This window comes from Cloeon dipterum, chromosome X, assembly GCF_949628265.1.
Source record: "Cloeon dipterum chromosome X, ieCloDipt1.1, whole genome shotgun sequence".
In the NCBI taxonomy this organism is placed as follows: domain Eukaryota; kingdom Metazoa; phylum Arthropoda; class Insecta; order Ephemeroptera; family Baetidae; genus Cloeon; species Cloeon dipterum.
Window position 1 is genome coordinate 10,768,996 of NC_088790.1, and position 12,980 is coordinate 10,781,975.

At 40.5% G+C, this 12,980-nt stretch overlaps 2 protein-coding genes across 3 annotated transcripts; one reads left to right on the forward strand and one right to left on the reverse strand.

Annotated features, from left to right (window-relative positions):
- The first annotated feature begins 418 nt into the window (after window positions 1-418).
- Window positions 419-4,917, forward strand: LOC135945448 (putative zinc finger protein 286B). The gene is made up of 7 exons (XM_065493145.1): window positions 419-816; window positions 1,312-1,473; window positions 1,541-1,888; window positions 2,112-2,200; window positions 2,254-2,535; window positions 2,759-3,076; window positions 4,337-4,917. The coding sequence occupies exons 1-7, from the start codon at window positions 673-675 to the stop codon at window positions 4,635-4,637; spliced, it is 1,644 nt and encodes a 547-aa protein (XP_065349217.1). The 5' UTR covers window positions 419-672; the 3' UTR covers window positions 4,638-4,917.
- LOC135945449 (zinc finger protein 551-like) lies at window positions 4,799-12,599 on the reverse strand. Of its 2 annotated transcripts, XM_065493147.1 has the most exons (6): window positions 12,561-12,576; window positions 10,491-11,060; window positions 9,244-9,491; window positions 8,494-8,799; window positions 6,581-6,907; window positions 4,799-5,204 (listed from the first exon to the last, which is right to left on the reverse strand). In XM_065493147.1, the coding sequence occupies exons 2-6, from the start codon at window positions 10,864-10,866 to the stop codon at window positions 4,959-4,961; spliced, it is 1,503 nt and encodes a 500-aa protein (XP_065349219.1). In that variant the 5' UTR covers window positions 10,867-11,060; window positions 12,561-12,576; the 3' UTR covers window positions 4,799-4,958. The 2 variants fall into 2 exon arrangements, with proteins under 2 accessions (XP_065349219.1, XP_065349218.1); XM_065493146.1 differs by having other exon boundaries at window positions 10,491-12,599.
- Between the last annotated feature and the right edge of the window lie 381 nt (window positions 12,600-12,980).

A 12,980-nucleotide genomic window follows, 5' to 3' on the forward strand; every position in this document is an offset into this window, starting at 1 on the left:
GAAAACCTTTGATAAAATTTTTGATCATAAAAATGTTTTCCATAATTATGTTAAAATGCCTCATCCATTTTTAATCTCCTAAAACACATTTTTTCAAGTAAGAGCTATCATAGAATTGTGTTGAAATATTTTAGTGTATCTTGTAAACAAAACCAAAGAATATCATCCTACAAGCAAAAAATGAAATATTAATTTTCATCTAATTCATAACTGTTGTGCTGGCCGTGCAGATCTTTTTAATATCATTTTGATAATACATATAATGTTATGTATGTGTAGTATAAAAAATATTTACATATATCTAAAGCGCCGGTGCTGCCACCTCGGTTTTGGTTACACATACTGACACCGGTACAAGTACCGGTTTTTAAACTACAATGCCAAACAAACGACCAAATTAAACCGAACCACCGAGTTAGAAAACCGGTTAAACCGGCAGCACGCTGCAAACAAAACAACCGAGTGAGCGCTTTGTTGTGCCGAGCCTTGGCGCTTTTCGGCCGTCGAATCGGCAGAAATCGGCGGGTGAATTGTGCGTCACGTGGCCAGGAGGGGCGAGGGCGCCGAACCGCAGCGCCAGTTGCCAGGGTGGTGGCTCGTTAGGGGGCAGGTCGAAGGTTGCAGGTCAGCTGGAGGAGAAGTAGTGGCAGCGCGTATCGATCCGGGGGGACGATGGCCGCCGGCTACAGAAGGGCTAACTACTACGAGCTCTGCCGCCTCTGCACCTCCAGCGAGGGCGTTAAGGTGCACATCTTCAGGGAGGAGGGCCAGCGCCGGCAGTTGATCAACAAAATTCAGAACTGCCTGCCCCTCCAGGTGCGTTTTATCGCCAGGGTGACCCGCCCCTCCCCGCATTTCCCTCGGCGTTCCCGCCGAATAGGGTGTGAGGGAGGAACCCTTTTCCTTTTTATTTTTATAAAGTTGTGGATTTCATTTTATGTTTTAAGTCCCTTCACATTAATTTTCTTACCAGGGTCAAGAGCTTTGACCTGAGTTTCTGAGTTTGTTTTGTCAGTTTCTGTTTTTGACCTCCTTTTGCCACTTTACTCTAAATCTTGAATTTGTTTATTATTATGTAGTTAACGTTGTTAATATTTTATATATTTCCCAGAAATTTAGCCATTAACCCATAATTTGTTATGACAAGGAAACTATGTTCTCGGCTCTTTTTATTAAGCTCAGTGTTTTTTTTCCATTTTCAAGCTTCTAAAGTGATTAATTAGGCATAATTTGAGATTTAGACTTTTTAATTAATAATTATTAACTCAACAAATAATTGTTTGATTTTAACAAACAATCTAAATTTCCCAGGTCATAGAAGAAGATTCCTTGCCAAATATCATCTGTATGGACTGTGTGCATAGGCTTGAGAGTTTTTACGATTTTCGGCAAACATGCATCAATGCAGAAGCAATGCTGGAGAGCTATTATTCTTCGTTAAAATTCAACGAAGAGTTTAGGAAGACTGGAAAGGTATAAATGTTCAATATTTCAAAAACAAAAAAACACTCCTTAAATCTGGCTTCGATTGGTTATTTAGTGCTACGTAAAAGAAGTACCAAAGAAAAGAGAGAAACTGAAGCTGCCTCTGGAACCTTTGGTTAAACCAGATATAAACATCACTCGGATAAACACAACTCCGTCGTTACCAGAACCACAAGCGATCAAAGATGTGGCAGCTGAGGATGTGCTTCCGACGGTGCAAATTCAAGAGGAAGAGCAGACTAACCCCCGAATCGAGAGTGTCCAGCACGTAGGCGAGGTGCAAATTCACCCCATTGAGACAATGAACTCTGGGGTCGAAGACGACGTGGAACATAGTGTCGACAATGAGGCTGTGCAGGAGTTTGAATTCATTGTCGACGATAAGGTCAAGAACTCTGACGAGGTTAGTGTTGGAATAATTGGATTTGTGCATATTAGCCACTTATTTATTTTTTTCTATAAGACAACAAAATCATGCAATGACCGCTCATAAAATAAATTAAATGAGAACAAATCAGTTCTCAGCATTCCGCGTCAAAATTGTCCTGCAGACTGATGATTTATTCAAGTCTTTGACCACTTTCTCGTTTAATTTGGAGAAAAATTAATTAAATCATATTATTCAGAGGGAAGAGGAAGAAAACGAGACACTCTTAATGGAGTTCAACTTCATCAAAGGAGACAAATCAGACGAAACTGATGGCGAGTGTGGACGGTAATTCTTGTTTTGAGTCAATCTATTTCTCATTTAAATTTTATCCTCCCCAGAACCTCAATGGACCAGATTGGCGAATTCCTGCGCATTAAGCCCGTGTGGGTGACCCCGGTTTCAGTGACGCCAGTCAACAAGCAGGATACGGCTACAACAGAGGCGTCAAATCATTGTAGTCGCTGCAACAAAACCTTTTTCGACAGTCAGCTGCTCAACGAGCATGAATGTGGCGGCGTCCAAGTCACCATTGTACCTGTGAAAGCCAACTTGTCAAACTTAAAGTCAAATAATGCAGACGAGGCCTGCTATATTTGTGAAGTCTGCTCAAGGCCGTTCAAGTGAGCTAAAAATCATTTACAAACAAATCTTAACTGTTTTTCTAAATCTAACCAGAAATAATTTTTTTTTTAAACAGACTTAACAAACGTCTGTTAAACCGTAGAATAATAGCATATAAATGCTGTTCATATGGCTCCCTGATTTAAATTTTTTTTACCTGAAATAAATTTTTTTGACTCAAATTTCTGCAGTTCGATTTTATAATTGCTTGGCGTTCCGTAGACGGAAAGAGCACCTCATACAGCACAGCAAATTGCACACTGGCGAGCGGCCGTTTCCGTGCAGCGTGTGCGGGAAGACATTCTCGCGCAAAGAGCACCTGATCCGACACACAACCTGCCACACAGGAGAGAAGCAACACGAGTGTGACGTCTGCGGCAAATCCTTCTCGCGGCGGGACAACCTGCTGAAGCACCGCAAAACGCACGGCGTCAACGGACCATTTGTGTGCGAGACGTGCGGTAAGACGTTTACAATGAAACATTACTACGTCATGCACCGCGCCACACATACCAACGAGACTCCAGAGAGACCATTCAAGTGAGTTTAAGTTATTTTTTAATCTTGAATTCAGTGAATTGCGAGACTAAACTAGCAACCATTATTTTTATTAAATCCGAAGTCCCGAAGTCTAATTTGTTTGCTACTGCTAATGTTTAGATTTCAATGAAAAAGTAGGCTAGTCTTTACATTAATTTCCTGAAACTATATTTTGATCTATATCCATAAATAATAGACATTTTCTAGAACTTGCTTAGATTTTTATAACATTTTGTCGTAAAAAAATTAATAGACCAGTCAAATGGTTGAACTACCAACATTCAAATCCAGATATATAAAAATATTGGTAAGAAAATTTAAACCAAAATAATTATTTAAGTTATTTTACTTCCGTTTAATTGGATTTCACTCTCCATTGCTTGCTAATTAACAAGGAAACCCCACACATGTTCCGTAGTAAAAAGTATTTTATAATTGTAGACTTTTCATTAAATTAGAAGAAAATTGGTGCTGATCTAGCACCATAAGAAGTGAGTCTTATGTGGATTTTGCATTTTATTTATTTATTATTTTTTATATGATTAATTTGTGCCAAATCAGTGTGACATTCTGTATGCAGACTCTCATTGACAAGAAAAATCAATCGATGAGTAATTTTTATGATTTTGACTGTTTTTCATATTTTTGTTATGTTTTTTAATAATTTTACGTAATTTTTTATCTTGAATAATAAGGCTGAACATTTCCCTCAAAATTAACGTCTTTATATCGCTCTACCAGTTACGGCTTCTTCCCAAAACCATGTTCCATTTACAGAAAATTTTAACAGAACATCAATAATTTCCTCATTTAAGTTGAAATTATTTGTTCAAATGTTTTTCAGAAAGCCTTAAGTGACTAACCAATCGATTCGTGTCGGCGAAGGGAAATCTATTTACCAAAAATCACCATGATATAACAATATTTGGATTTTTTTTAAATTTCAAAAAAATCCACTTTGAAAATTGGAAATAATGCTTTGATTGGTGGTTCACAATTAAATTACAAAAGTTTACCAGGTTTATACAAAAAATGTACACATGCTAGGGGCGGAAGGTCCACAACGTTTCCTTTTTAATGAAAAAGAGAGACTGCAAGGGGTTGCAATTAATTATATTTTTAATAATATATATTTAAACTTTCGCTAAAATGTTTTTTATCTAGACCTTTTTAATTTCAAATTGTACCACATAATATATTATATCATAGAAGACAAGAAATTCTTTGAATAATTAATTGGGTTAAAAAAATTTGCTCCAGATGCGACAAGTGCGGGAAGAGCTTTGCTGTGAGACAGTACCTCTTGAACCACATTTCCCGGCACAGAGACAATCCGCAGCACCAGTTAATCACGGACGACTTAGATGCCACAGTAAAGCTGCCAAGTGCCGATGAAACGGCCGAGAGTCTTGCCGATCAGAGCAACAACTACGTGCAAATAGTGCAGTTAAACGCGGACTCGGATGAAATCGAGCAAGTGGGCGAAGAGCACGAACAGGATGGCGGCACCTTCGTCCAAATCGTGTCGCTGAAGGAGGAGCATCACCAGGTCAACTCATGAAGTGCTTAGCTAGTTTTTCCGTTGATAGATGTTTGTGTTGAAGAAAGTTTGTCTTATCTTTCTTGACTTCGGAAGGAATATGTAAGGGCTGTATTTTTGTGAACTGAGTGGGTGAGTCTGCAACCATTAGAAGAAAGGCACAAATGAACTAATCATCGTCCTTGGGATTTGGTGTAACTGTAGTTACACATTTATTATTGTGCATAGTTTCGACTTAAATTACACAAGGTTTTGAACGCAGACAACTAATTTTAAAAATAAAAATGCAAATACAGATAAATCACATGTCGTTCAGTCATTTAGCCCCTCTGAAACTGAATATTACGTTGGCGGGAAAATCGCTAGCAACTGACGTAACGATTCCTCATTTATGGTTAGCAGCGGCTCCGCGGGCTGCTGTATTAGCACAGGCTGCACCACAGGAGTGGACAAAACCGGCGGCACCGCTTCCACGTCTTTGATGGTGTCTGCGCCTACTGTTTTGGAAATCAAGCGTTGCACCAGGTCGCTTTGCCGCACCAAATCGCCGGGTGGTTGTGCTATGCATTTGTGCGTCCGCTGACTCACCTGAAACATTAAAATACAGCGAAAAATGGGGTTTAGATTGTTTCTTGCAAGATTTCATCGGAAATTAAAAAATACTAAAACAAGCTTTGAAAGATATTAAACTGACACAGCGATAGAAATAGGAGAGTGCGTAGGATGTCCAAAACGTTTAAAAAGGAATAAGTAAGAAAGACCCAAATTTAATGTAAGTTATTCAACAGAAATTTGTCAAAAAAAATTCTCATGCGTATTTTTTTATTAATATCACGTTACTCACTACCGGCCATTTAAAATGTTTCTCGAGTATTTTAAAGACAAATTCAAGCTCTCCAAAGAAGTTCTCTTCTCTTGCGAACTAGATCACAGGCAGGAATCGTTGAATATGTCCATCCATTTGGGTGATAAATTCCTTTAGGACCCCTTCCATTTCAGACAAATTCTAACCTTTCTGACTAATTCCGTTTTGGACAACTAACAACCAAACGTTAACCATAGAAAGTTAACATGTTTCGTAAATTATAATCGTTTGTATGAGAGTGACGGGTCAGTTGGACAGTTTCAAATCATTTTGGGGAAAATCAACGGAATCCCCACCAGGTGTCAGTCTTCATTATGAGGATCAGCAAAATTTTGTTACATTTTTAGCGGGTTTCCCATGACCTTTTTGTCTGATCTCGGAATGTAACCGTTTTCATATTATTGTGTGTATATTCAATTCAGCTCTCGCTGAACCCGATCAAATGATTGTCAATATATAAAGATCATTAATCTAGGCCAAATCTCACCATTGGTCATTTCTTTAAATTTAAAAGGAAGTAATATCGGAAAATTTTCAAGTGTATACTCTCTCATGAGTAAGAAATTCAGCTCCATAATTTGAATAACAAATTTATATATTTTGATTTTAGAAAATATTGTGAAATCAACCTTCTGGTATATAGGAACGATTATGACGTGCTGAATCTTGACCTCGAGCTGAAATAGTCAAAATAATTCAAGCAAGATAATTATCTTTATTCTAAGCAAGAGAGTAAAAAAATCGCAAACACCACTCACAAAGTTGCACACAAAATCATATTATGTGCTCTTTGAGAACATTTGAGGGATTAAGTTTCATATGAAAAAAAACTACTTTGCGCGGAAATTTTTCTTAAAACCCCGATTTTTATAGCCGTTTTTCTGAAATTGGATATATTTGAATATTTTACAGCTATCGGGGAAATTATATCTTAATTTTAGTTTTATTCCGAAAGATAAAACATTTTTGAATGTTTTATTCCATATGAGGTGGAAACCTGTGTTTCTAAACGAGCGATTCCGAATAATACATTTAGTGTAGTTAAGTAGGCATTAATTGACACGCAATATTATTTTTTTTAAATGAAGTGCTTGGAGACCTTGTATCTGAACGATTTGTTGCAGGCGGTGCACTTGTAGGGCAGGGCGCCGGTGTGGATGCGACGGTGCACGAGGTAGGAGACGCGCTGGCGGAAGGCCTTGCCGCAAGTCTCGCAGGCGAAGGGCCGCTCGCCGGTGTGGATGCGCTGGTGGTTGTGCAGCGTGGACAGCTCCTTGAACGCTTGTCCGCACTCCTGGCACACGTGTGGCTTGGCGCTCGTGTGGTAGAGCAGGTGCTTGTGGAACGACTGCTGGAACGCGAAGCTCTTGCCGCACGTGCCGCACTGGTACGGCCGCTCGCCCGTGTGCAGCCGCTGGTGCTTCTTCTGCAAATAACCGACAGCAACCCGGTGAGTACCATGAAAATGGGGGAATTGGGACTTTTTAGGTGATCTATAACATTTTGTTTGGGGTTTATGCCTTGCATTTTCACTGGAAGCAGTTGATTTAAGAAATTAATCTAGAATTAGAATACTTATAAACACTACTTGAGAAGCTAGGAATTTCTCCACCTAAAATTACATGTTGTGGTTGGTGTTTTGGGTGTCGTTAAAAAACGCCAATCGACTTGCCTCCAAGATATTGCTCCCTTTAAAAAATTCACGAATCAAAAATCCCATCCTTCTTAATTTTTAGCTTTTTCAATGAGATAAATTTCGCTTCTTCTAACACGAAAAATTGGGAACGAGATAATCATTGTATCAATCACTGTTGCGATTTTAATTTTTATACTTGTTTTAAAAATAAATTGCCCGTGTGTTTATTTTCACAATTAGTCAAAAATACATTAATTTATCATTCCTAAGTTCAAATCAAAACAGACTAGTCAAATGTTAAAAAAATACTTACATTTTTTCACTGAACTTTCTCTGATATTTTTTAGCTTTTCTTTTCAAAAGAAAAATTACTTCAAGAAAAGCAATTAAATTTCCAACTGTTTCGGCCGTTTGTTTTTTTTCCAAAGGTTGGTTGCAAATTTATTAAATTCACAAAATGTGATAGAACTAATTGTAATAGATCTTTTCTAGATATGTTATGCTTAGTAACCATTAAGTCGTTTAATTATCATTCGGAGAATTTTGCTGCCCAATGCGATAAAATTTGCTTGAAGAATTATGTAATCTATCAAACCAAAAAGCTTTATCATTGCAAGATCAATTGGCTTTAATTCCTATTCAAAGCAGCGACAAACGGACTTTACAAATAACCTAATTATCCTACTTCTGCATATGAACGGAGAAGGCGGGAGAACTAAAGGTTTGTATCTTGAAAAGATGGAAATGTCTTAATTAGTTGCGAATAAAGCAGTAAATCAACGCAAGGATAGAACCTAGACTACTCCTAGACAAGCATGCATCCTGATCGGCCGGATTATGCAACCCGCTTGGCGGATATGACGAGCGGAAAGCCTAATTTTCTCGTGCAGGGGTGTGCTCTGCTTACTAGCCATTAAGTCGTTTAATTATTATTCAGGGAATATTACTACTCAGTGCAATAAAAATAGCTCCAAAAATTATATAATTTATCAATCCAAAAAGATCAATTGGATTAAATTCCTATTTAAAGCAGCAAAAATTGGACTTAAACAATAACCTAATTATCCTATTTCTTCATATTTACGGTGCAGGGGGAAGAGGGAGAACTATTGTTGTTTAAAGGTGTGGTTTTCGAAAAAATGGAAAAGTCTTGAGGTCGTTTAGTAAAGTTGCATAAAAGCAGTAAATCCACTCAAGGATAGAACCTAGACTACTCCTAGACCAACAAGCATCCTGATCAGCCAGATTATGCAACCCGCTTGGTGGATATGACGAGCGGAAAGCCTAATCCGCTCTCTTGCAGGGGTGTGCCGCCAGCTTTAAATTTATCTCTAGTTTCTAGTCCATGGGATGAATTAAATCGAATTAAATCTGACCTGAAAGTACTTGGTCGTGAACTTTTTGCCGCATACTTCGCACTCCCACTGTTTATTGTCCCACTTGAAGTTCTCGTTGAGACACGAAGACACGAGTTGATTCCACTGCTGCTGACTGTTGGCCGCTTCCTTCTCCACCGGCGCCGTCGACGACTCTTGTGCTTTGTGTGCGGAAACTTCAGGCGAGCGCACAGCCACCGGTGAGAATGCCGGCTCGACGGGACTCAACGTTTCCTTCAGGTCGGCGAGCGAAGGGAAGGACTGGGGGCTGCTCACCGGCGCCTCCATAGGCGGGGATTTTGGATTCTGAAATTTTTTTAAGTGACACAATTAAATTAGGGGGTTGATCGCGGTAACAAAAAAATTCCGGAGCTATGGAGATTAAAATATTAATTTAAAATTTATTTTAAGAGTACTTTTTTCATTAAAAAGATAAATTTTAAGTTGAACTTGAATTAGACGTAATTGTAATTAATCTCCTTAAAAATTACTTAAACTTTTAAATGAGCCAGAATTAATTGGTTTGATGGTTACAATAAATTTTTCTACATCCATACAAAAATTAAATTCTGCACCTTTCTCTTCGAAAATAATTTTTTCCGAGCTCCAAACCCCTTTTCATAGAATATCTCTCTGGATACCAACCTAATTTCACCACCATGCCAAAAGCTGTAACGCCCCAATTTCCCAAACACTACGGCGTGCAGCTGTTTCAATTATTAACGGCGTCGGATTGGTTTATTTCGGTACCTGCTGTTGTCTGCTTTGCCTTTTGTGCTTGCCGTTGTCCTTCCTCGCGCCACCATGCACGAACCGCATGTGCACCATCAGCGAACCCTTCATTTTGAACTTGCGCGAGCACAGGTGGCATTGGTGCTGTGGCTGCTCCACCTTTTTCTCGGCCGCTGGTGGCACGGGGTGCACGATGCTCGTGTGCGTCGCCAGCATTTGGCTGCTCGAAAATGAGATGCCGCACTCGCTGCACTGGTTACTGCAGCCTGGAAGATGTTTTTATTTACATTCATAAATAATTTAACACTAATTTTAGTAAAACGTTTTTTTTTTAATTGAATCAGGCAAATTTAATCTACCTTAAAGAACATAAGTGTTGAAAAAAATTCTAATTTGATGTCCTGGGTAAAAAATTTGAAAGTAAAAGTGCTGTTGGAAATTTTGGAATCGGTGGCCTTGTTAGCCATCAGATACTGGGAAAAGAGAGCGGTCAGAACTTTGTGGCGTCATCAGTTTTATAACCACGAATGTCCTGGACACGCCCTGATTGTCGTTCCTTGCCAATTGTTTGGTTTAAGTTGGCATGAGCAAACGGAAAATCCAAAAAGCAGCCCAACAATCGCATCAAAAATCGATGCATCTTTGCCACCCTGAGTAAGGAGATGCAAATACCCCGTCAGGGTCACCAACAAAGGAAAAATTATAGTGGGGGCAATTATTGATTGTTGTGCGCCATAGCTCTCATTTTCTCTTCTTGCGGTGACTCCTGACTGGCTGTTCGCAACTCCTCTCCTTAACCCTGAGTAGTGATGACGTCACAATGTGTACCTGTTAGTTGCCGATTCAAAATACTCCCAACAGCATTCTAATTTTTAGAATTTTCAGCAAATTCCCTTTAAATATATACATTTTAGAGTTCTCAGCCGCGAGATTTATGGCGGCGACTGGCGGGACCGGCTACCGGCTTAGCCGAATTTTTTGCCAGGTGGTGGCTGAAAATATTTTAAACGTTAAGTTTTATTGTGCTTAACGGTCCAAAGGGCCCGAAGTATTTTTTTTTCTCCTGCACTTTTTAATTTTTGACTCTTTTTGCCGGCGGCTGGCGCAGCTTAGCCAGATTCACGGCGCCTGGCGGCTGCCCACGTGACCCAAAATTTGCCGGATGGCGCGACGCAGCGCGGCTGGCTGAGACCCCTAATAAAATTTAAAATACATTTGGGGATGCTTGGATGGGATCAATTTAAATCGTCTCCTCCCGCACTCACCACCGTTATGCTGGTGCTGATTGCCACCGACGTCACCAACCACGCCGGCAAACACCCTGTCCAGCTCAGGGCAGGACGCCCCAACCTGAATCGGATGCAGCACCGGTGCCGGAAGCGGCTGGAGGGGTGGAGGAGGCGGTGGGGGCGGCTGGACGGTGGGCAAGACGGCCGCGTCGGGCAGGGCGTCGGCCGCGGGGTGCGAAGGCAGGTGCGCGTACAGGTGTAGGGTGAGCTTGTCGAGACCGAGCAGCACCTCCTGGCACACGGGACACGACAGCCTTCGGCTGGCCACGCTCATCAGGCCCTGCCACAGGGCGGCCAACGAGTCGAAACTCGAGTGCAGACACACGGGGCATCGGTAGCATTGGTGCTCCATCGTTCGAAGCGTCGACTGAACAACTGACGGACGGACGGTGGCGGCTATTTTCGGCCCGCTGCTTTTGGATCATCTGCTGCGCGTTCCGACCGAGAGGAAGAAGCAGAGCCCGTGTTAGTGTGTCAGAGGGGAAGCTAACGTACCGCAGCCGCTTGTTTACTTTCACCAGTCGCGTGTTGTTATTTAGGCGGCGTCTGTGAAATTTCTGTTTTTTAGGGTGTTAGTTTTTCGAATTCTTAAGCTTTTGAAGTAGAACGTTGAACTTTACTGTTAATTTATGTTAATTTTAAATGGGAATCTCTTCGAAGAGTGAAAATTTTAATCTTAAATTCTGAATACACGTATTACATAATACATATAATGAAAATTAATATATATAATATTATTTTAAAATTCAAAAGTGCTTGTCGTGTTGTTCATGTCTGATGCCTTTTTAGATCTCTTCAGCGAAACGTCCGAATCGTTCATTTTGTGTCAGTTTTCTCCATTTTAAACGTGTGTGTTGATTTTAGTTGGCTACATTTTTATCTAAAAAATAATTGGTCTAAAATTAGCATTCAATTCTATTTTTCAACTCTGAATGAGAAGAAAGTGGTAAATTAAATGTTCTAGAAAGCAGCCATTTCCACCCCTTCAGCCTCACCAGCAAAACGAAATCAACAACTTGCAGAGTATCTTGTCTCACCTGCCGCAGCTATCAATTGACTTACTTGATAAAAGCAAAACAAGTGATAATGATGGATATATACCGAATTTAGCCTTGCCAGGGTTCGCCCCTTCCCCCTAATATTTACACAACTAATAATTGTGTAGACACAATTGAATCTCTCGTAAATATTTCACAATGCAGAATTTGGGGTTAGGAATTTTTATCCTTGAAGTATTACAATAATTCCTGCGTCATGTGTGTATATATATATATATATATGAGCTATGAGCTCACGGGATATCAATAACACTACCGATCGGAAAACATGGGGCCTGAGTGGCCGCAGAGGAGCCTGGGCCCCATTTGGCCATCTTTTCGCCTCCCCAGTTTTTTTAATACAATGGCAAACTTTTGTCCCTGGAGCTTTTGGTTTTGAATATGGGGAAAAGTTACCCTGCTGGCCCAGAACCAATTTGAACCTAAAGATGCTGGAATGGTACGAAAACCAGCAAATAATGGCTCTTGTTTAATTCAATTAACTTGTGTTTTGAAGTATTTTTATTATCAAATTTAAAAAATGTATTGGTCCATTGATAAATAGCTTGATCCTCACATTTTGAATCAAGTGCAAGATTATTTAGTCACTCCGAATAAATCGAATGTATGCAACCTGCTTGACGGACGTGCCCACCAAATTGCATAACCCCTGCAGCTCCGGTGCTTTGTGGCACGATTTTGAGCTCAAACAGACAAATTGCCACTTCTTCAGCGTTCGCATCAACCGTTTATTCAACGCTTTCAATCATAACAATGATATTCCCCGCCGTGTGTACCGTGCTGGCAATTTTTCCAGCCTTGTTGACAATCAAAGCGAGGCAAAAAGAAAAATCGAATCCCATAAAGCAGTACGGTTAATTTCCGTTGAACAGGCATGAGAGTATATGTGGTACATAACGTGTGCAGCACCACATCTACATGCATAAAACGAGCAAGTGAGAGAGAGCAAACAAGTGCAGCACAAAGCATCTCATCTCGTAGCTCTTACTTTCAACAAGTTACACAACACACACACACACACACACACACACACACACACACACAGCAGCAGCAGCAGCAGCAGCATCAGCAGGCGCCTCGCGGAATGGAAAAGCATCGGCTGCTAAATGCGCTCTTGCTCTCACTTGAACGTGTGCATCTCAAACGGGAAATAAATCGAGTTGGCTGCGGGCGCCACCACCTCGTCCGCCTGCTTGCCGCCTCGCGCAACAGATGCCGCTCCGTGGGCAACCCGTTGAGCACGTACCATTATCATATTATCGCATGCACTGCACTGCACACACGCCCGCTCAGCTTGGCCAACCACTTCTTGCTCCACGTGATGGTGTATGGACTTCCTAATTTAATAAAGCCCTCTTAATGGGAAAATTTGACACGCTCTGAAAAAACAACTCCCCCTTGCGATCGA